Source organism: Aspergillus ochraceoroseus, assembly GCF_002846915.1.
Source record: "Aspergillus ochraceoroseus IBT 24754 chromosome Unknown P175scaffold_5, whole genome shotgun sequence".
Lineage (NCBI taxonomy): Eukaryota > Fungi > Ascomycota > Eurotiomycetes > Eurotiales > Aspergillaceae > Aspergillus > Aspergillus ochraceoroseus.
The window spans coordinates 2258273-2282132 of NW_024468480.1; the positions used below are offsets into that span (position 1 = coordinate 2258273).

Consider the following 23860-nt stretch of genomic DNA (forward strand, 5'->3'; position numbering starts at 1 on the left):
CTGGAACTCGCTGAGCAGGTGTTTGGTAAATATCCCTTCCTTAACCGCGTATGGCAGTGCTAACAACCCTGCTTCGGTTGTAGATGCTGTCACCGTTGCTTTCTTGCTTGCTTTCCACCCGATTGTGCCGTATTCCGAATCCTTCGTTCATCGATTGCCATATGCTCCTTCAAGTTGGTATACCACTCCCCTAAAGTCTCTGTCGGATTGCAGCAAAAGTAATAAACCCTGGGGGATACCGTAAGTTGGACCCATTCTTTCAGTCTTCTGATTTCAAGGCGCTGGCAGTTGTATGTGTGGATTTTTATCTTGTATAGCATCGCTTCTAACAGGAAATCCCTTGCTCCCACAGAGTCAGTAGTAGAACTCCCAGTGCTGTTTGCTGGAGGAGTAGCTAAACCATCTGGAGTAGGAAAGATAGGCCGTTGAAGTCGTTGCTCGCTTCCTTTGATAATTTCCCATATCCCGCCATCTCTCGCTCGCCCTTCGAATATTGATTGTCATATTGTCCAATCCTCTTGGGAGGTAAGGCGCAAGGTATCATAATTATCATATTAATCATAATTCTCATCGATTGGAGGTATTGCGCTTAGTATTTCAATGATTGATTTAGGTAGGATCTCAGGGGTAAGCAGGGTTTCCATAATCAGTAGGATTTCAACGATTGTTAGGATATTTAGGTCTTTTTGGATATTTTCACGTGCTTTGAGCGAATTTGAGAGTCTTAATTATTGGATATCAGATAATCCCTAGAGGTAGCTCAATTGGTAGAACAAACATGGTAATTGATTGCATAGAGGTTGAAGTGTGTATTCTTGAACCCTCTGCATGAGCTGTATCTACTCCATAGGTTGACCGCCTTGCTTATTAATACGCTATCTCCCACTTTGGGGATAGCTTCCTTTCTAAATGCCAAGCCCATCACATGATAATCGCTTAATGCCTCAGGCAGCAACTGATGCCCAATCAACAATCCAGATTTTATCCTCGGGTGCAACTTTTTTGTACGACGGGAATCTATCTGGGTATCGCTGTGATCACTGCTGCATCAATCTTAGTGCTTCATCCTCAGCGTTATAGTTATGAGTTAGGCATGGATTGACCCACGCTTATCACAATGGGTTGTCGGTGAGGCCCATGAGTGCAAATCGCCCTCCTATCCAGATTCAATATTCGACCACAAAATTCGTACACAAGTCAAGTTCCATAGCTGCATGCAGAATATGTGGTGGTATTGGGATGCAGAGACCAAACTGGTTGCCAAAATTGACTTTTTCATCCTAACCTTCTGCTGCATCGCCTACTTCTTCAACTATCTCGACCGTTCCAACCTCACCAATGCATATGTCTCGGGCATGAGGGAGGAGTTGGGCTTTGAAGGCAACCAGTTTAATATCATCAACACCATATTCACTGTCGGTTATATTCTAGGCCAGCTCCCCTCGAATCTGGCTTTGACACACTTCCGCCCTCGCATCTTCTTCCCCTCGATGATTCTACTCTGGGGGGGTCTGACGATGCTCACTGCTGCTGTCCATAACCCGCAAGGCATTATGGTGATTCGCTTCTTCCTGGGTCTGGCTGAGGCCAGTACCTTTGCAGGGACCCATTATATCCTTGGTTCTTGGTATACGGAACGCGAGTTAGGTAAACGGAGTGGAGTTTTTACTGCCTCCGGACTCGCCGGGACGATGTTTGGCGGATTCATCCAAACTGGTATTCATGCCTCGCTGAATGGTACGCATGGCCTCTCGGGTTGGAGATGGCTGTTTATTGTAAGTACATCAAGCTTATCCGTGCCTGTCATGGCGTACATCCCGCGAGAACATGCCGCTCAATTCCGATCTTGAAGACGTCTTCTAACGTGTCAGATCGACGGGCTGATAACTGTCCCCATCGCACTATATGGGTTGTTACTTTTTCCGGATACGCCTACAACAACTAGAGCACCTTATCTTAGTCCTTCCGAAAAGACTCTTGCCGTCACACGACTTCCAATAGCCAATGCTGAGCATGCCCCCATTAATAAGGCATTCTTAAAGCAGCTATTCACGACGTGGTATTGGTGGGCGTTTGTTATCCTTTGGGTAATTGCTGGCGAGACTGAATCCTTCTCATCGAACTCACTGCTGGCCCTCTATATGAAGGCCCATCCGACAATCAAGTACTCCGTTTCGCAGCTAAACGATTATCCAACTGGTGTTCCTGCAGTCGGGATTATATCCACGTTATTCTGGGCAACCATAACCGACATATTTAATGGGAAAAGATACCTGGTCGGCTATTTCATCGGAGTCACGGGTATTGCAACATCTGTCTTGATATTGACTCGATTTGATTCAACTCCGACAGTATTTGGTGCCTACTACTGGGCAGGCGCAGTGTATGCATGCCAGGCGACGTTTTTCGCGTGGTGCAATGATGCGATGCGCTCACAGGATGCGCGACAGCGTTCGGTAGTAATTGCTAGTATGAACATGGGCAACAACGCTATCAATGCCTGGTGGAGTATCATCTTCTATTCGGCCGACTTAGCACCTAGGTTCACGCGTGGTATGTGGGCGATGATTGGATGTTCGGTTGCATTGACCCTATGGACCACTGTGATCGTCATTCAGACCTACAGGGAAAAGAAGGCGTCTTCAACAGAGCAGGCGCAGTATAGTTTGCCCGGAGCTGAGCCCCAGATGATTAAATATGACTGATACCTATCTTCTGCCTTGATAAATCCAAACAAGTATATCTTTCGCGCCTTTAACATTCCCAAGATATCCTGTTCTTTACACCATCACCCATCCTAGTTGTCCGAAGAAAGGTTATAATTAGTACTGTCAGTTGGAGTACCTGGTAGCCGGATTAGAAAGGAGAATAACCCTATCATGTTGCCTACTTCATTCCTTTTCCTCTCTCTCCTTTTCATCCATCTGTGATCATCGATCCAACTACTGTATCGTCAGTTTTCATCCACCAGTGGGTTTAGTTGAGCTAGCGGAAATAGGAATGTACAGCTCGCCAGGTCGCCAGGTCGCCAGGTGGCTACCAAATTTGACTAGTTGGGACCAGGTAGGACTGGTAATGACCAAATTCTATTACTATACATGACAATACTAGTGGTAAGTTAGTAATATATTCTATAAAGTTGCAGGATTTAAAATTACTTATCTAGTAGTATTAGTTATAACTGGTCAGGACTAATTTAAGTAGTAAAATACTACCTGGCAAGACAAGATTTAGTATAATATACTTTTCATGGTATATTATAGTAGAATATATATCTAGTTAGGGGACTGTTAATGCCACACCCTGTATTAATCCAACCACACCCCTTCCTGATCATGCTATACCCCCTAACCTAATAATGCTATACTTATTTATTATATAATAAAAATATTATATATAGAGTTAGATATTTATATTTAAATTTATTAAAATAAGTACCTATAAAAGTAATAAAATATATATTATTTAAGTAATTCTAATTATATAAATTATTAGCTAATTAGAAACTAGTATTTAGAATTTATTTCCATGCAGTAGCATGTTCTTTATGCCCCTAGTTACCTCCCTATTTTCCATATCTTCTACCACGTCTTCCGCGCTGCAAGGTTACTGGCTTGGTTGCTAGATTAGTGGCCTGTAAGGTTACTAGCTTGGTTGCTAGATTAGTGACCTGCAAGGTTGCTAGCTTGGTTGCTAGATTAGTTACTAGATTAGTAGCCTGCAAGATTACTAGCTATAAGTCTATTAAATATTATCACCCTAATTAAGAAGAAGAATACTAATTATTCTATTTTTTATAAGTTAATAATCTCTCTTACTTTCTCTATCTTCTCTATCTCCTCTACCTCTTCTATATTCTCTACAAGGTATTAAATTCTCCTGTACCAGGATATATTTATAATAAGATAGCTCTCTTTAGGTAAATCTATTTATATTACCCTAGCTTACTAGCTAGCTTACTATTAGGATATTTATTAAGCCTTTTAAATAGCTATAAGTCCTATAAATTATAAGATTAAGAATTAATAGCTATAAATTAATAAAAGATAATAAATTAATATTTATATAAAATTATTAATATTAATAAAAATAATAAATTTATAAAAACTTATTATAATTAATATATTTTTTAATAATATAGATATAAAAGATTTTTATTATTTTTTTTATATTTTTATTATAATCTAAATTATATAAAATTTTATTAAATCTTAAAAAATATTTTTTAATCTTTATAATATAATTAAGTATAAATAAAAAGATCTAATTTAATATAATTTAGAATAAGAGATTTTTTATAAATTATAGTAAGTATTTTACTTTATTATTATTATAAATTTATTATATTTTAATATATTATCTTACTATAATATATTTAAAGAATTACTATATTTCTAAAAAATTATTTATAAAGATTTAAAGCTCTTACTTAAGTATTTAATAATCTAACTTATTATAAGAAGTTATTATCTATATAAGATATATATAATCTATAAGATAATAAAATAAGAAGTAATATTAAGTTTTATTATTTATGTCATGGGGAGCAGGCAGGTAGTAGGTATAGCTAACAGCAGGGTGTATATTCAGGCTATCTGCGTATAGGTATAATAGGTAGGGATTAGGTCAGGATAAGGATATAGCTTAAAGAGCTATAACAGGATTAGGGGTAATATAGCTTAAATATAGGAGTAAAGGTAGATAATTAGGGCAAAATCTAATTAGATAAGTATATAACTATACTATAATAGTATCCCCTCTCTTAGGCTAAACTCTAGCAAAGTATTTCTAGAGTCCAGGCTTTCTAGGGTAGTAGTAATAATAAGTAGTAATATATTTAGTAATATTCTCCAGGTAGCTAGTAAGAACTTTAGTAATAATAGGGTATTTAACTTACTTAATAATATATTTTAAATATAAGTAGCTACCTTAATTATAATAATCCTAATAAGAGTTAATTACTTCCTTAACCTCTTATTTCTTAATACTATTAATTTTAATATATAGAGGTTTAATTTCTTCTTATCTAGATAATAAATCTTTAATAATTAGGTATAATAATTTAATATAAAATACTAGATATATTTTTATATTCTTAAGTAGGTCTAGTTTATAAGTATAAGGGCTAATAATCCTCTTAATAAAGAAAAAATCTAGATTTTTCTAGTTTAATTTCTTTTAAAGATATAGGATTATAATATTTTTAGTATTTAATTAAATTAATTAGTTCTTAATATAATATCTAATAAAGTAATATTTCTAGTTAATATAGTATTTATAGTAGGTTTAAGTAATAATTATAGTAATATAGTAATATTCCTATATCTACTTTATAATTAGAGTAAATTAGTAAGTATTATAAGTTTATAAGTAATAATTAGGTAGAATAAGTTTAAATCTTATATAGAGGTTAAAATTATATAAAGTAAAGAATAAGGAGTATTTAATAATCTTAAAATTAGTATTATTAATAGTAAATTCTATTATAAGTAACTATTTAGTTTAATTATTTTATAAATAATTAATATAAATTTATAAATATTATTCTAAAATAATATTTATATATTTAATTTACTTATTAGTCTTAAAATAATAAGTAATAAATAAGAGTAATCTTATCTTTAAGATATAATTTAAATATATCTAGAATATTAATATAAACTAGAATCCTTAATTAAATATAATAGACTTAAGAAATTTATAAAATTTCTAAATATAATCTTAAAATAAATAGGTAGTTCTCTTAATATTATAAGTATTATTATAGAAAATATAGTATTAAAACTTTATTAATTAATTAATTACTACTATAATAGTATTAAAGCCTAAACTTTAAAATAAATATATAATAAAATTAATAAATATATTTCTTTAAAAATTTTTAAATATAAATAAGGAATAAAGTACTTCTTAATATTTATTTTAATAAGATATAAATTATTTATAAATATAGTAATTATAAATCTATTATTTTATAAACTATAATATTCTAGACTAGTAATATAATTATAATAATAATTTATAAATTTTTAATTTATCTTAATAATTAATAATTATATTCTTATAATATTTATATATTAGTTCTATTTTTAATTCTTTTATATTAGGGATATATAATTAATTATAATAAAATAAGAATCTAGAATAATAAATATACTTAAATAATATAATTAATAAATAGTAATTATAGCTTTTTTTTAGACTTTCTAGAATATTATTAAGGGCTAGATCTTATTTATAACCCCTATTTAGGTACTCTCTCAGCTATTTAAGAAGCTAGATAGTCTTTTCTTCTTTAGATTTAGGTAGCTAGAAGTATACTAACTTCCTTCTAGTAATAGCTTAGAACTAGATTAATTATAGTATTTACTAGCTCTATAATTTCTCTAAGTATTTAGGCAGGAAGCTTGCTAAATTTTCTTTTTTTAATATTATTTAATTCTAGTATAGTAAGTATTTATTTCCTTTCTTAAAGAAATCTTATAACCTTCTAATTAAATTATCTAATTTTATTCTATACTTGCCTAAGTAATAATTAATTATAAAATTAAAGTAAGATAGAAATTTAAATTATTAGACTTATTATTAATTTAGTATTTTAATTATTATAAAATATTCTAGATTTCTATAATTAGTTATAATCTTAATTAAATACTAGTATTTTTCTAGTTCTAGAATCTATTTTTCTAAATAATAAATAATTACTAGTAATTCCTTATTATATATCTTATAATTATACTTAGTTAAAATTATTTTCTTTAAATAAAATCTTACTAGGTATAAAATTTTATTATTATTATATTATAATAATACTCTAGTAAATATAAAATCTAAGATATTAATTTTTAAAATAACTAGTTAATCTTAATTAAAGAATCTTAATATTAGTTTCTTAATAAATTTTACTTTTAATATTTTAAAAGTAGTCTAGTAAATTAAAATTTATAAAAATAAGATTTCTTTTTTCTTTAAGATAATAATAGGTATAAGAATCTATAAAAATCTTTTAATAAAATATTAATAAAATCTAGTAAATTTTATAAAATTCTTAATATTAGTAATTATTTTAAGTAATTTCTAATCTACTATAATCTTAATTTTCTTAAAATTTATATAAGTATCTTCTCTTTTAATAATAATATCTAGAAACTTAATTTCTAGCTAGTAGAATTTATACTTAAATATTTTTATATATAAGTTATTATTTCTTAAGATTTATAATATTTACTTTAAGTATTTAATATATTTTTTTCTTATATAGCTATAAATTAGAATATTATTTAAAAATATATTATAAAATATATTTATATATTATTATAAAATATTATTTATAAAATATTAGAAAATAGCTAGAATACTAGTTAGACTAAATAATATAATTAAGGACTTATATAGTTTAAAATAAGTTTAAAAAGTAGTTAGATACTCTAACCTCTTCTTAATATAGATATTATTAAAGGTAGTTACTAGATTAATCTTAAAAAAGTATTATATTTCCTATAGATTATTTAAGATTTTTTTAATTAGGAATAATAAGTAATAATCCTTAATTAATATAATATTTAATCCTTAGTAATCTATATATAGGTAGAGGCTACTTCCAGGTTTATTAATAAATAAGATAAGAGAGATAACTAAAAATAAACTAGAATATATAAAATCTTTTTTTAGGTTCTTTTTTAACTATTTCTTTAAAATAATTAATTATACTTATAATATTAAGTATAATTTATTAAATAAGGGTTATTTTTTTTCTTAAATCTTAATATTATAATTATATAATTAGTATAGTAATAGCTTCTTTATTTCTTAAAGATTAAATATATCTTAGAAATCTTATAATTCTAGGAAAAGTATAAATAGTAATTTAGGACTAGTATCTTTATATTTTAGTTTTTTATTAACTTTATTTAATAAGATTTAATATAATTTTTATACTAGATAGTAGGTATATATAGCTAGTACTCTTAAAGATATTTAATATATTTCTATAAGTATAAAAAGTTTTAATTCTAGTAATTTTTTTTATTAATTTAGTTACTTAAATTAATCCTTTTAGAAGATATCTATTAGGGCCCTTACTCTTATAAACTTAAGAGATATATTATAGTATTTATAATAGTATTAGCTATTAAATATAATTATTTAATTAAAGAAATATATCTTTAGATTATATATAATAAGCTAGGCTAGTCCTAGAATAATTAAGTAATAGAAGAAATAAGTAATATAGAAAATAGATTTCTAATTATAATAATTATTTAATAATAAGTTAGTCTCTATATAATAAGTTATTATACTTTCTTCTACTTTTTTATTATAAAAGTTAAATAAAAATATTAAATAAAAGAATAAAATAATCTTTAATTTATATATTTTTACTTATTAGTAATTTATAAAGCTAACTTCTTTAACTCTAGAATTAATTATAATATAAGTTAGTATTTTTAGATTTTCTTAATATAATTATACTTACTATACTATTAGATTAGTACGTATATAATAGAGATTAGAGAAATTAATTAATTTAATAATAATATAGAATAGGTAGAGTAATATATCTAGTAATAAGAGTTTTTATATATATTCTAGTACTAGATAGTAACTATAGCTAGGTAGACTCTATTTTCTAAGTTAGGCAGGATATTAAGGGAGTATAGTTAGTTAAGTTTCTCTAGAGTAGTAAGGTAGTTATTCTAAGCTATAGTATAAGAAGTAGGTAATACTATAATAAGAATTAAGCTAGTATAATATATTAATATATTTATCTATTCTTAGATTTATATAAGATATTAATTAAGTAAGGGGTAATTCTTTATATAATATACTCTATCTTTATAATAGAAATATTTCTTATACTTATATTATTCTCTCCTAGGAGAGTATAATATATAGTAGGTATAAGATAGATCTATAATATCTAAATCTTTTCTAGGCATGGGGGGTATGACTAAGTAACTAGGTAGGATAGAACTAGGGAGATTCCTTAGTACTACTAGACTAGAGTAATAGGAACTAGATATTAGGCAAGAATAGAATACTTATAACTAGTATTAATAGTAGTAATTTTCTAGTAACTAGAGATAGTTAATATATTCTTAGAAGTCTTAAAATAAGATAGGATTATAAAGTAATATATTTTAGAGTTTGATTAAAATATTTTAAATTAAGAGAAGTATTAAAGAGTTATTAAGTATTTTTTTTTCTAAAGTAAGATAATAAAATTTTATAAAATAAGTATTAAAGTCTAAGTTTCTTTATTTCTAATTATAAAGGTAATTTTAAGTATTTTAAATTTAATTAAGATTTTTAAATATTATTTCTAGATAATTAAGTAAGTTAAGATAGTCTAGAAACTAGAGAATATTAAGTCTTATTTTAAATAAGATTAATTTATAAGCCTTTCTAATTAGATATCCTATTATATAGATTAGTTAGGCTTTAGTAATTAAAAAATAGTCTAAGTTAATATTTATTTTACTATAGATTTATTATATAAAATAGTAGAGATTAAAATAAGTACTATTAAATTCTTATAAATTAGAGAGTTTCTTACTAAGATAGATACTAGAAAAAGGACTAGTAAAAATAAATATAGATACTCTTATTATATTAGTTATTATAACTTTAGCAAGGGGAGTATATTTAATAGGGGTAAGAGTAATAATAGGAATAAATATAATAGAAATAATAATAATTTATAATATAATAAATATATATTTAGATTTAATTAATTTTTATTAGATTATTTCTAGTTCTTCCTTCTAGTATAGTATTACTCTCTCCTTCTTAGCTAGCTCTAGGCTAGCTTTATTAATTTAGTTTTAAAGGGTATAAATCTCCTTTTTTAGGGAATTAATATATTTATTATAAGATTTAAGGTAAATAATCTAAATAGTAAGATTATTAATAATATAACTTATAAACTCCTTAATTAAGTTTATAATTAAGGGTAGTTTAGATTATTTTAATATACTAATAATAGTTATACCTAGAATTTAAGCTATATAATATTATAGGAAGTAGGCAGGTAGTAAGTATAGCTAATAGTAGAGTATATATTCAGGCTATCTATATATAGGTATAATAGGTAGGGATTAGGTTAGGACAAGGATATAGCTTAAAGAGCTATAACAGGATCAGGGGTAATATGGCTTAAATATAGGAGTAGAGGCAGACAGTTAGGGTAGAATCTAACCAGATAGGTACACAGCTACGCCATGACAATTTAATTATTTATTAGTAATATATTCTATAAATTCTTACTAGATTTTACTACTATATATAATTTTAAAATTATTAATTATTAAGTCTCTTTTCTCCTTAGTTTTTATATATATAATTATATTAAATAATATCTAGAAGATTTTCTACTACTAGTTAATATAATCTTTATATTCCTTATTATTCTTTCTTATCTCTATTATATTATTACTATAGATTTTCTATATAATTTAGCTAGTAAGAATAGATTATACCTCTATAAGAATATTTTAATAAATATACTATATATAGATTAAGTTATATATAAATAGAAAAATCTTATAGATTATATTTATTAAGATATCTTTCTTATTAGTAATAATAATTATAGGAGAGGTAATATCTACCTATTAAAGAACTTTAGATAAATAATTTAAAAGATATTTATAATTCTTTTATTTTTTATTAGAGATAAATCTAAATCTAGTATAAAAAGTCTTATTATAGATAATTAATCTAATAATATCTAATAATAATATCTTATATTAATTTATATAATATATATAATTTATAAATAAAATTATTAAATAATATTATAGGAATTATAGAAAAGTCTTATAAATATAGAATACTATTATTATAATATTTAATTTATTTATTTTATATATTACTATCTAGTTACTAATTTCTAGAATAATAGAAAAAAGTACTTAGATAAAGATTTTACTATTAAAAAACTTATCTTATAACTTTTACTTCTAATTATAAATATTATAATCTTTTATAATATAATTAGGATTATCCTTATATAGTATAGAAAGGATTTTACTTATTAATAAGCTAATATTAAGATAAGACTTAATATTAGCTTTTTTCTTTATTATTTTATAATAGTAAAGCTTTATATATATTAAATAGGGAGTAGAATTATAATTATATAAAATATTTTTAATTTTAAAATATTATATTTTATTATTAAATTTAAGCTTTAAATATACTTTATATAAGTATTTTATAAGTTAAGTCTTTTTTTTTTAAAAGTACTTTTTTTTATTAATTTAAGTCTAGTATTCCCCTTTATAGCTATAATATAAATAGATTAAGTATATCTCCTTCTTCCTATTAATTTTATATTATTTTAATTACTTAGTAGTCAAGATATATTCTTACTATATAATAAATAAATTAAGAAACTCTATAATTACTGGTCAGGATAGGAAGGTCTAGTTAGTTAGTAGAGGAAGTAGCTAAGGCCTGATCTTACTAGCATCCTTGCTATTATCTGAGCTCTCATATCTAATAAGATTAGGCAGTATTTTAGTAGTCTGCGTGGTCTATATATATTTAGTATAGTTATTAATATTATAATATATATAATAATAGTAATATCTTATAAAATTATTCTAATACTAAACTATATATAGCAAGAAAAAAAATCATGTAATGAATAGGTATGGCATTATTAGGTTAGGGGGTGTGGTATGATCGGGAAGGGGTGTGGTTAGATTGATACAGGGTGTGGTGTTAATAGTCCCCTCTAGTTATTACTAGTAATATCTAGTAATTATTAATAAGATTAGTTCTTTTTTAAAAATAATTATAATAATCTAATCTAGATATATATTTTACTTAAGTAAGTACTAGTCTTAATTAGTCTTAACTAGAAATAATATACTATATTATACCATAAAAAGTATACTATACTAAATCTTGTCTTGCCAGGTAGTATTTTACTACTTAAATTAGTCCTGACTAGTCATGACTAGTACTACTAGATAGGTGATTTTGAATCCTGCAGCTTTATAGAATATATTACTAACTTACTACTAGTATTGTTATATATAGTAATGAAATTTGGTTATTACTGGTCCCAACTAGTTAAATTTGGTAGCCACCTGGCGACCTGGCGACCTGGCGAGCCGCAACCTCCAGAAATAGCCAATATCCTGATTTCCCTTTTACATCTCATCGTCCCTTTCTTTGGCTTACTGATAACCCGAGTCATTCATTTAGTTAGTTAGTTAGGCATATGGGACTGCTGACAAATGCGACGCCCTATCTCCGTTCTTACCCACATGGTATTGACGCCATCCGGCTCTGCAAACTCCACTATATGAATGGCTTAACACCATGATTCTGAGTAGTTTGGCCAGCTATCCAGAGAGAATATAACCAAATCTGGTGAAATGTCATCCTATCTCGTCACTGGCGCCTCCCGCGGTATTGGGTTGGCCGCGGTCACTCAGCTGGCCGCCCTGCCCGAGACCGAGGTGAGCATCGTCTTCGCCACCACCCGCCAGGCCGACTCCCCTGGGTTGGTGAAGCTGGCTGAATCAACATTTGGTAGGGTGGTACCCGTCCAGATGGATGCAAATACTCCAGAGAGCCTCCAAGCCGCGGTCAAGTTTGTGGAGGGCCAGCTCAACGGCCAGGGTCTAGATGTCTTGGTCAACAATGCGGGTATTATGCCCAGTACACAGGGTCCCATCGAAAATATGTATATTCTTCCTGCCTTTGTGGACTCAAATTCAGATACTCATATAAACCAGGGAAGGTCTCACGGAGACTTTCCATACAAATGTCACCTTGACTCACCTGGTGACTGGGGCATTTATGCCACTCCTTCGCCAGGGAACACGCAAAATTGTTGCTAACATGTAAGAATGCACGCAGTATTCCTCGGATATACTACGACTAATCAATCAATGGCAGCTCAAGCACCATGGGTTCAATTACGATGGCCAAAGAGTTCAAAGGCAAGCCAGTATACGCATACAACATTTCCAAGACCGGCATGAACATGCTCACGGCACAGTATGCAAATTGCTACGAGGATGAGGGATTCACCTTCTTCGTCATCAGCCCTGGAGTAAGTTCTCCTCGAATCCAGTATCCCCCCAAGCATGATACTGATTGAATCAGTGGTTGAAAACCGAAATGGGAGGTTCGCAAGCAGATCTTCCTGTAGAAACTGGTGCGAAGGAAGTGGTTAGGATGCTGAGAGAAGCCGATTCGGAGTTCAATGGGCGATTCCGAAACATCCACGTCCCTGGATGGGAGAATAAATCAGGGCCAAATAAATACGATGGAAAGGACGCACCTTGGTGATGAACTCTTCAACTCCTTTTTATTGTTCAATTGTTCAATTGTCAGTTGGGGCCGAGCGAGACAGCTGAGGGGTTGGATGATTCTGCAGTCAGCATCCGGCTCAACCTTATGGTTTACTAGCGATTTATTCGCTGTTCAAAAGCACTGCCATTATCTTTGCACTTGGAATTGGGCTTAATAGGTGTATTTATTTGGGCAAAAACCAGTATTTGGCCTAGAATGTACAGTACACGCGAAGTTGCGCAAGGATTCCATATTCGGTGATACTATCACCAAATATAACCAAAAATGCCTCGAATATACCTTTAGCAAAATGCATATTTGCATTTGAACCCTTTGGTCGAGTCTTGCATTACTATCCTCATTTGAATATAGGTGGCCTCGACTGCACATAGGTGCCCTTTCAAAGCATACTGTACTACAGTACTCCGGATGACCCAATCCTGTCAGATACTCCTAGAGCCAATACATAACTTAACAACGTCGTAAGCGCCTAGGTTGTTTCATATCAAAGCAAACCGGGCGGTTATCAGGCAGAGCAATTCATAACTAAGTGACAATGAGCTGATTAATGCAATCACAGGTCTGAATACTGACATGGTTTAGAAATTTTTGGATATAAGCGTCGATGATCGGGCCTAGCCCTATACCCTATGCCCTATATTGGCCTTAAACGGCAACACTGCCCAACATTGATGATTGAACATCCTAAAGTATTTCCTCACCTGAAGTGAGATACGACGAACAAGAAACATGAGGAAGAGATATTATTGAAGACGATCGAGAACCTTTAAACTGTCCCACCTTTCATGCCCGCGAGGTTTTAAGCTTATCTAATTTGGCAAGCACCGGAATTGAGATGGATTCGTGTCAACTCCGTCAAGTAGCTGGCGGGTTTATTCAACATGATCCCTTTTGACCCCCCAAATTAATCGACTGTCTTCAATTAAATACGCTGGCATCCAGCCCTTAAACGGAACGCACAAAAGTCAAAAGAAAGGTTGATGTGACGGGATGAGGTTGGCAGTGGCAGTGCAGTCGTGCATTGCGGGGCCTTGCCTTTCACACAAGGGATTTATTATTTGACTACTCCGTACGGACACCCAACCAAGAATCGAGGCTTCTCTTTGCCAGGTAAGACTTGAATATGGTCTGTTTGACGCGTATTGGGTTTTCATCCCTTCTTTGTGTCTCCTGGACTTTCTCTTGCTACCACTCAGGATCGTGAGCTCATGGGATCATCTTTCGATACCGTTCATATCAGCCTACCTCGCTCCCTCGGATCAACTCGGGGAGTAGATGTGTCGTCTTTCCACGAGCCATGAAAAGGAATTCCTCGTGCTTTCGTCATGGATGTGTCTCAGGCGTCTGCGGGGCTTGACCAAGTTAATAGCCAGCGGCCGCGTATTGCGGACGAAACCCCGCGAGGCTCCTCGCCAGCAATCCGCGGAAAGCCGGTAACAAATGCCTGCGAAAGGTGTAGACGAAGAAAAATTCGTTGCGATGGAGAGACACCGTGTGCGACGTGTCGACGCTTCCGTATGAATTGCGTGCGAGTCCAGAAAAACGACACCCAAGCTCTGCAGCAGCGTGTCCGCCAGCTGGAGGCCCAAATAGCCAATATGACCGCCGGGTTGCCTAACACTCAAACTCAGAAGCAATGGGCAGCGGTATCTTCACCGGGACTGTGGACACCAGATCTTCGATTGATCACGGATTTTGGATCTCCTGACCCGAGTTTCCCGACAGACGAGACATCTGGCCAATTTGCATCGGATACCGGCTTATCGCCGATAGGGATTCCTCGCATTCAGGTGGTTGATTATGCTGAATCCTCACCAACGTCGCTTTCACCCTCAGCATTACTTCATCCAATTATGGCAACACCGCCCAGTATAGCACCGAATAGTTTTGATAGTGGGCTAAGGCCCCGAAGTGCAGGAGCTGGTATATCGCCGCCAACCACTGTTTGCTCGTCACCAAATCACGAGTTTATCCCATATCTTTCCCCACCAAGTGTGCCGGAAACTTTTCGGTCGCGCAGTTCCTCAGTCTCATCATTGAGTCTTGATTGGGTGCCAGCCTCGCAAAACATCTCGTTACCTGGTCTCACTGACCCAGAACTCGGAATGACCATGACGGGGCCGGCCACGGACCCTGAGTTTGAAGTTCTATCTCCACCGACTAGGTTTGAGGCCGAGATGCTATTAGATAGGTTCTTCGCGAAAACGGGCGGATCTGGATATCCTGTTGAGCGAGACAAACTTTTCGGCTTTCTAGACATCATTTATAATCAGTGGGAGTATGTTGGTGGGCATGAGCCACTATATCCGCCATCCATTGCGCGATATCATGTGTACATGGCAATGGCGATTGCCCTACGGATGGAAAAAGACGGTCGAAAGACGACAACCCAATTACTAAGGAATTGCTATAGATTAGCAATAAAGGAAGTACGGTCGCCCTCGTTCTGGGAGCAGCCGTTGGCTATTGAGGGTGCGATGCTTCTTGTATGGTTTGCTCAGTCATGTAAAGACGAGCAGGGCTCTCACACAAGGACATAGATCTTCTTGCTTTTGTTTGTCCCAACTTCTAATATGGTTTATGGTAATAAAACTTGTTGTGCTGGTTATCAACGTATAGTTACTACCACATCTGCCCTTTCCTAGTCCGTTCTCTCTGCCTGAATCAGGAGGGGGAACAAAATCCGGGAACCAAAAGCGAGCTGCCATGCTGTATATCCTGGTTTACTCCGTGGGAAAATGTTCGGATGATGATAAACCAACTCGAACAGTAGTAAAAGGCTTAACTAGGACTTTGAGAATCCTTCATTCAAACTCCCGCATAAATATAGTGACATAGCAACTTGCATCTCCACCAGAAAGCCCAGTTGAAATGGGCGAAGATTTCCCTCGTATAGAACTAGATGTCAAACAACACTTGTCACCTTCATTCAGTATCTACTGGTTGAAATCTATAACAATTCGACCAGCAACCTGCCCCTTACGCAGTTTTTCTACTGCTTCAGGTAGCCTATCAATGGGATACACTTCACAAATTTGTCTGAGCTTGCCTCTCTGCGCGAAATCAAATGCCACAGCTGTATCGCGTCGGCTTCCCACCATGGTCCCCTGGACTCTGATATTTTGCTTAATACAGAGATTTGGGTCGAGCTCAAGCTTTATTGAACCCGTCGCTGCTAGGCCAATACACATGATTGTGCCGCCGATTCTTTTTCCAAGGTACGCTACAGCTGTAGGGTACGCCGCCTGCGCAGTAACAAACACTCCGTGCGCTCCCACACCATCCGTGATCTGCATCACAGCCTCAGCAGGGTCGGAAACTTCCTTGAAGTCTACAAACGCTTCTGCTCCCATTTGTAAGGCTAGGGAGCGTTTTTCATCCCCAGTGTCCACGACGACAGGTCTCATGCCCATAGCGTGTGCAAGCTGGACCCCTTGGATGCCAACACCACCTCCACCCCCGGGGAAAACAGCCCAGTCACCGGGTTCCAACCGAGATTCCTGGATAGAACGGTAAATAGTAGATGCACTACACATGATAGGTGCAGCAATCTCATCGGGAATTCCATCTGGGATTGGGCTGGCATATCGGGCTGGCGAAACAAGATATTGTTGGTAGGTTCCTAGTTGCTTTAGCCAATTGAAGCATTCATATCTTTCTCTCTCTTTATCCTCTTCTCTCTAGAAAAGCTTACCTGGAACCATCATCCCGGTATAGATGGCCTTCCGACAATAAGTCTCCTTGTCATCCCAACATAGGCTGCAGGAATTACAAGTGTCCATCATGGGCTTAATGCCAGCACGGTCACCTACCTTGAAGTTGGTGACGTTTGCTCCCACTTTTACAACAATACCTGCACCTTCATGTCCTGGGGAACGAACGCCGAACTTTGACATGCTTAGCCCTATGTCACCGAGCATGTAGTGCACATCCGATTGACAGAGGCCAGTGACATTTAGGCGAACAAGGATATCATTGGGACCTAGCGCCTTAGTCTAGGTGTCTTAAACAGAGCATATTCATAACTCACCTGGCTGAGGGACTGGGACTGATTCAACCTTGACTGTAAAGTCCGGTCCGGGATTCTCCACCACGCCTGCCTTGCAATGCGTAGGAATGCCATCCATGGTTTTGCGAAGATAGGCGGAAAGGTATATATTCAACTGAGTGCCCATGCAAGAAATAGGAGCCATCTGTATCCAAGTCTACGCATCTCCTGAATATAAGTAAGTCAGTGGGCAAATTCATCCGAGACTTCCCCTCTTTCCCCTCTTGACCCTGGCCATAGACACCCCCAAATGTCCAATTGGAAGAAGAATACATTGAATACAGAAATATATTACAGCTTATGAAGAAGAAAGCAGAATTAGTTATAGATAGTAGGGATTCATGTGCGTGGCTCCCAAATCAACCAGCCCAACGTCCCCGCCAAAATCATCACCACCAGCAGCGTTACAATGCCAGCCCCTGCTCTATCCGCAGTTGTGATTTTTCTCGTAATTATATCCGGCGCGACAGGCGGGGGAGTGCCTGCTCCCCCCCCTGGATTGCCCTTACTGGTTCCTCCGTGATTCTGTGATAGGGGAGGGTCTGTTTTAGTGACGAGTGTCGACTGCATTACCTCCAGGGCAGCCATTTGTATCCCGACATCCTGCTCGCCATCCCACTTCTCTGCAGTCCATTTGAGCCCGCAAGCCGCCTGATCCGCCCCCCCTGTACATGTCTTAGCGGCTGCAGTAGCTGATGCTCGTAGTCTAGGTATAACAGTGTCGTACGTGAACGGAGCCATCTGGGTGGAAGCGGCCATCCACCGTGCTAGGTAGCCCTTGAAGGAACGCTGGTCGACCTCGCAGGTGTTCACAGGCTCACAGGCTCGCTCCTGTAGGACATCTTTTGGGTTGTTGACAAAAAAGATGCTTGTCGAGTTGATAATCTGCTCTGTTCGTTCCTTCCACATAGGATCCCCGTTGGTCTTTCAATGTCAACATCTTCGAAGCTCACATCACACCGGCAGAGTACGAGAACTTACAAAGTTATACATGCTTGCCGCTCCCAGAAGATATACACCGGGATTATATGTCCACTGGATCTTGTCAAAATGGGTGCAATTCGAGACGTCATCTGCTCCATCATAGAACATGTAATCATCTGTCAGGAACCCAACATCCCGTGTCCAGTCCCATACTTTTGTCGCCCAATCTGCGTATGTCTGGTTTCCAGTATATTTAGCCAGTCGAGCCGCAAGATTGAAGAAACACCCATTGGATATTGTATTTTTGTATGTGTACCCATTGTTCCAAGTGAAAATCTGCCATCTCAACCCCCCGCCACAGGTCGAGGTATCCCATCGGCGGGCCTGCGTATTAAACACCGCCTGCGCCATTGCTAACCATCCTGGATGGTCATCGGGGGGATTCGGAAAGCCTCGTTCCGCAGCTGACATGGCAGCAAAGGCCCAGAATCCCTGGTCGTCGTTCCCTTCCGTCCGTGTCTGGTTCGAAGGCATGAATGTTCCCGAGTCCCCAGCCTGCCACAGCAGGCCCTGCATCGTGATATTGTTCCACGTATCGTCGCCCGTATAGTACCAGTAATCGATTAAAGCGCCAAACATTGCTCCAGCTTCCCACCAGTAGTAAGGATCCGGGAGGTTACCTGGAACATCGCCCGGGTTCATGCCCGTGTAGTGGGTTAGCATGTTTTTCGCGACCGCTTTACATGCTTTCTTCACCGAATCTATGCATTGTCAATACCAATTGAAATTATTCAGGGTCAAGAGGAGTACCGGTATTATCTATCTGCATCTCCACTGCCCGAACGCCTGCTAGCAAGAGAAGCAGCAGATGCCATGATTTTCGCATTGTGAACAACACTGCATGAAACTCAGAGGCAGAGAGAGAGAGAGTCTCATGTGAGGGGAAAGATTAACCAGGGACAAGTGAATTGATTATTATCATTCCGTATCGACGTCAGACTGACATTCCGGTAATGGGAATGTTGTTGTGCCCTGGAAACTGTTCCACATGATTGCTTTGCAATGACCAGCCTATCAATTGAATTGATTTTTTTTTTGGCTTCAAGGACAATGCCAATTCCAAATAAGGCTATTGCTCTCCTAACAGATATGACAACATGTCGAATAAGCGACTGAGCGTAGATAGTTCCTAGACAACTTCTCTGTAGCTCCGCATCTGGTAACGAATGACACATTCCAGTACAGCCCCTTGACTATGAACCACACGCGCGACCTGAGGAAATACCACGTCAGGGTTTGGAACAATGAATCTCTTGATATTATTTTAGCATTTATTTGCCTTTCCACGTGCTGTGCTGTATTCCTGTGGTCGATTATCTGTAGATTGCTGATGTCAACGTGCTTGGTCAGTATACTTCGGCAGAGTATGGTGGAAACTCTGGAATTACTTCCACAAGTGAGAAGCTTTAAATATGGGTAGACAAAGTAAGCAGTGAAGATCCGCTCAGCAGTGTTCAATCCCATTACCTCGCCCTTGGAAAGCACCTCCCTTTACAGCCAAAGTCCATCTCTCTCTCGGAATTCTGTGGGGATCAATATCAAGTCTGTTAATCGACCTTGTCCGAAGCTGCCGTGAAAGACAACCCAAGATTCGCCTTGAGCTTCCTCCCCAGAGAAGCGACCCATAAGCGAATAAGAGATGTCCATCATTCCTGCGGGCATGGGCCGAAACAAGGGCCGAAAGGACCCTCCGAGTAGCTTCAACAATATGGATAGGCGTGAGCAACGATATAACATCCTAGGACCACTGGCTTCGGGCACAGAACTTTAACAAAAGCTAACGGGTTAACCGGTTTAACTCCAGACCGGATGCTCCTTTCTAAAATAAAGCAGAGTAGCCTTGCATGAACCCCCACAGACTAGGGCAACTGTGTATCTTGTTTCACTTCCTCCTCTTTGGTCTCCTACCAAATAGACTCTTCTGTCACATTGAAAAGACCGTGATTGTGAGGGTCATCTCTCGATTTCCGACGGTGGCAGACTTATCATCCTTTCTCCCATCATAGCAACCTTGCAAGTCTCCCCACCTGAGAAATATCTTACACTCTACGGTTCGAAGACCGGTCAGCAAAGACTTGTAAGATCTTCCGATGGAATCATAATAATGACGAGAGCCTCCGTGGGCCTGTATGTTAACAATCGACAGAGACGAACCTACGGGGATCTACCTCAGATGCAATTATCATAGGTTCGCAGATCTTGGTGACATATGAGCTTCTTATATTAGCCGAAGCAGAGTCTATATGTGATCTCTTTACCTCATCTAATGTATCCTCCTCCTCTTTTTCTTCTCGTCAGAAATTTACCCACAATGACTTTCCCAACTTTGCTGCTGCTTCTTCCCTGTGCTATCAGCTTCAGCCTCCAGGGCCCTGGGGATAGAGGCGTTATTCCTGGATGGCATCTCCAATCTACACAGTCTATCAACGAACCCAATCTCACGAATTGGTCTCTCCCGGGCGCTGATGTCTCTTCCTGGCATCGTGTTAGGTCTCGGGCTACGATTCTAGCTGGCCTAGTTGCTAACAATGTCTATAATGAAACCAACCTATTCTATTCCGATAATCTTTCGACTGTGAATCAATCGGATTTCCAAGTTCCCTGGCTGTATCGGGAAGAGTTTTCTGTCCCTTTACTAGCGCCAGGTCAACATTTGTTCCTTATGGTCCATGGTATTAGCTCAAAAGCCGATATTTTCCTAAATGGGGGTCGGATCTGTTCAGCAATGGCCCAGAGAGGATCTTATGGTGGTAAGATGTACGATCTGACGCCTCGTTTGCAGGTCAACTCGAATGCCCTCTTAATCCAGGCCTATCCAACCAACTATCTTCGTGATCTTGCCGTGGGATTTGGAGATTGGAATCCGCGCCCGCCAGATAATGGCACTGGTGTCTGGCGAAACGTCGACCTAAAGCTTACTGGCCCTGTAACGTTGTCTTCTCCTCGAATTATCACGAACTTTACCAGCGAGTCCCAATCTTCTATTGTCGCCATTACCGTAAGAACCACTATCGCCAACCACGAAAACGCTCCTGTTGATGCCATTGTTCAAGGCACAATCCTTCCACCAGATGGGTCGTTTGTCCTCAATCTTTTCCAGAAAGTTCATCTCTCCGGAAACATGAATGTAACCGTCTCTCTGAATACGAGTGTGTCAAATCCCGAAATCTGGTGGCCTGCTGAATGGGGTTCACAATCACTGTATCAAGTCAACCTCAACGTGTCTCTTCCTTCAGGAACATTGTCCGATATTGCACCGGCAACGCATTTTGGTATCCGTAGAGTGATATCCGCTCTGAATTCATACAATGACACCCTATTCACCGTTAACGGACACCCATTTCGCGTCCGAGGAGCAGGGTATGCACCTGATATTTTCCTTCGATTTGATCTCCAGCGTCTTCAGGCTATGTTCCAGTATGTCCTTGATCTTGGGTTAAATACCATCCGACTCGAAGGTAAACAGGAGCATCCTGAGCTCTATGACTTGGCAGACCGCATGGGCTTAATGGTCATGGCTGGATGGGAGTGTTGCGATAAGTGGGAGGGATGGGAGGTGAGCCATTCACTCTCCAGTCGCGCTGTTTTCACCGTCAGCCTAACCCATTCAGTACGACGACGACGCCGATGGAGAGAAATGGCACGACGAGGACTACCCGGAAGCCTATGATTCAATGCTGCACGAAGCTGAGATGATGCAGGCACACCCGTCGCTCCTGGCCTTTCTTGTCGGGTCGGATTACTGGCCCAATAACCGCGCCACCGACCAGTACCTGTCGGCCCTGCACCACATGGACTGGCCCAACCCGGTGATCGCGGCCGCCAGTAAACGTGGCCACCCAGAACAACTTGGGCCGTCTGGGATGAAGATGGATGGTCCGTACGATTGGGTTCCACCGAACTACTGGTACGGCAACAAGCTCGGTGCAGCTTTTGGATTCGGGTCCGAACAAGGCGCTGGAGTGGGAACTCCCGAGCTCGGCAGTCTACGTAAATTCCTTTCCCCCTCTGATTTGGAGGATTTATGGGCAAGTGAAGCCTCAGCACAGTATCATCTATCCCCCGCGGGAACTGTCTTCCAAGACCGGAGGATTTATAACCGCGCCTTGGTGGCCCGGTACGGCCGCCCGAAGAGCTTGAAGGAGTATGTACGTAAAGCCCAGGTTATGGACTACGAAGCAACCCGTGCAGAATTCGAAGCCTTTGCGGCGCGTCAGAACGCTTCCCGTCCTGCAACCGGTGTTGTCTATTGGATGTTGAACACCGCGTGGCCGAGTCTGCACTGGCAGTTATTCGATTACTATCTGCGGCCTGCGGGGGCGTATTTCGGCGTCAAGGCCAGCACGCGAGAGGAGCACGTTCTGTTGGACTATGGTTCTCAGACTGTGTATCTGATCAACCACTCCTTACACTCCAGCGGCTCGCGTCGAGTATTACTTGATCTTGTGGGCGTGAATGGAACAACGTTACTGCGTCGCGAGACCCTTGCCGAAACGATCCCGACAGCATCAAAGGCTGTGCTAGATGTTCCTGAGATTGGAAACCTGGACACCATCGCCTTCCTCCGGCTGGTCTTGGAGAATGAAGCTGGAGAGAGCCTCAGTCGAAACGTGTACTGGATATCATCGCGCGCCGATGTGCTTGATTGGGACAGGTCAACGTGGTATTCGACTCCAGTTTCTTCTTATGCTGATTTCACAGCCCTGGCCAGCCTGGAGACAGCTACGGTTCACGCAACGGCGCTGAGCTCGGATCAGAATAGTTCGGCGATGCCCATCCATGTGGTTCTAGAAAATCGATCAACGACACCTGCTTTCTTCCTGCGACTTGCATTACTCGATGCTGCTACTCTAGAGGAGCTGGTCCCTGTGTTTTGGTCAGATAACTATGTGACGCTTCTTCCGCAGGAACGCATTTCGTTCACAGTAAAGGCGGAGCATCAACACGGGTGGGTGATAACAATGGAAGGGATGAATGTAGAAGAAAGCACTATCGCGAGAGGTTAACATATGATTCTGAGAATATTGTTCATTGTTCACAAAGTAGCTAGTTTGCCTGATGCTCGAGGAAAGCTCCGTGTTTCGTCCCTGTTCAAGAGTATGTCGGATATGTATATATCTTGTCATATCCCGGACAGGACAAGATATATGGATATCACTCTTTCACTACACAGCCACAACACTTTTATCCCCTCATAGTTTAGCAAATGCCTAATAACGTGCTAAATAATTCATACTGACTCCCCCAGTTTTAAATTAGCGATATCCTGCATTATGTGGTCATAGATCAAATGATACGCCCCTCGTATTCCGTCGAGCAACTAAACGCGTCGATCACGAACTGCGATCAAATCAGAGACACGGCAGAGTAACAGTGCCATGGCGCCAGTGGAGTCAAGATAACACTCTCCGAAGGCGTTGCTTCTGTTTAAAAACCTTCAGTGCCCCTCTAGAGTCTCTTCTTCCCCTAAATACGCGAGCCCTACAGAGTACG

General features: G+C 37.2%; 5 protein-coding genes across 5 annotated transcripts; 4 read left to right on the forward strand and 1 right to left on the reverse strand.

The window, feature by feature from the left end:
- Positions 1-1021: 1021 nt before the first annotated feature.
- Positions 1022-2985, forward strand: P175DRAFT_0558590 (putative MFS pantothenate transporter). Its single transcript, XM_040900849.1, has 2 exons — positions 1022-1775; positions 1872-2985. Exons 1-2 carry the CDS (start codon positions 1215-1217, stop codon positions 2703-2705), a joined length of 1395 nt encoding a protein of 464 aa, XP_040751798.1. The 5' UTR covers positions 1022-1214; the 3' UTR covers positions 2706-2985.
- A 9110-nt stretch (positions 2986-12095) lies between these two features.
- Positions 12096-13620, forward strand: P175DRAFT_0558591 (SDR family oxidoreductase). Its single transcript, XM_040900850.1, has 4 exons — positions 12096-12700; positions 12753-12860; positions 12916-13072; positions 13126-13620. The coding sequence occupies exons 1-4, from the start codon at positions 12390-12392 to the stop codon at positions 13309-13311; spliced, it is 762 nt and encodes a 253-aa protein (XP_040751799.1). The 5' UTR covers positions 12096-12389; the 3' UTR covers positions 13312-13620.
- Positions 13621-14426: 806 nt separating this feature from the next.
- Positions 14427-15948, forward strand: P175DRAFT_0558592 (Zn(II)2Cys6 transcription factor domain-containing protein). The gene has a single exon (XM_040900851.1). It carries the CDS (start codon positions 14661-14663, stop codon positions 15873-15875), a length of 1215 nt encoding a protein of 404 aa, XP_040751800.1. The 5' UTR covers positions 14427-14660; the 3' UTR covers positions 15876-15948.
- A 323-nt stretch (positions 15949-16271) lies between these two features.
- On the reverse strand, positions 16272-19030 carry P175DRAFT_0517355 (uncharacterized protein; the record flags this gene model as incomplete). The annotated part of the gene is made up of 5 exons (XM_040898973.1): positions 16272-16957; positions 17030-17317; positions 17366-17435; positions 17792-18307; positions 18365-19030. 5 exons carry the CDS (start codon positions 19028-19030, stop codon positions 16272-16274), a joined length of 2226 nt encoding a protein of 741 aa, XP_040751801.1.
- Positions 19031-20678: 1648 nt separating this feature from the next.
- On the forward strand, positions 20679-23373 carry P175DRAFT_0439936 (putative glycosyl hydrolase; the record flags this gene model as incomplete). The annotated part of the gene is made up of 2 exons (XM_040893994.1): positions 20679-21923; positions 21979-23373. The coding sequence occupies 2 exons, from the start codon at positions 20679-20681 to the stop codon at positions 23371-23373; spliced, it is 2640 nt and encodes an 879-aa protein (XP_040751802.1).
- Between the last annotated feature and the right edge of the window lie 487 nt (positions 23374-23860).

What these genes read in the sequence shown, in the direction of transcription:
- P175DRAFT_0558590 (XM_040900849.1), top strand. Translation starts at nt 1,215, where the DNA reads ATGCAGAATATGTGGTGGTATTGGGATGCAGAGACCAAACTGGTTGCC. An exon ending in GTTGGAGATGGCTGTTTATT is followed by an intron (nt 1,776 to 1,871) that starts GTAAGTACATCA and finishes CTAACGTGTCAG; the next exon opens with ATCGACGGGCTGATAACTGT.
- P175DRAFT_0558591 (XM_040900850.1), top strand. Translation starts at nt 12,390, where the DNA reads ATGTCATCCTATCTCGTCACTGGCGCCTCCCGCGGTATTGGGTTGGCC. An exon ending in CAGGGTCCCATCGAAAATAT is followed by an intron (nt 12,701 to 12,752) that starts GTATATTCTTCC and finishes CATATAAACCAG; the next exon opens with GGAAGGTCTCACGGAGACTT. An exon ending in CGCAAAATTGTTGCTAACAT is followed by an intron (nt 12,861 to 12,915) that starts GTAAGAATGCAC and finishes AATCAATGGCAG; the next exon opens with CTCAAGCACCATGGGTTCAA.
- P175DRAFT_0558592 (XM_040900851.1), top strand. Translation starts at nt 14,661, where the DNA reads ATGGATGTGTCTCAGGCGTCTGCGGGGCTTGACCAAGTTAATAGCCAG.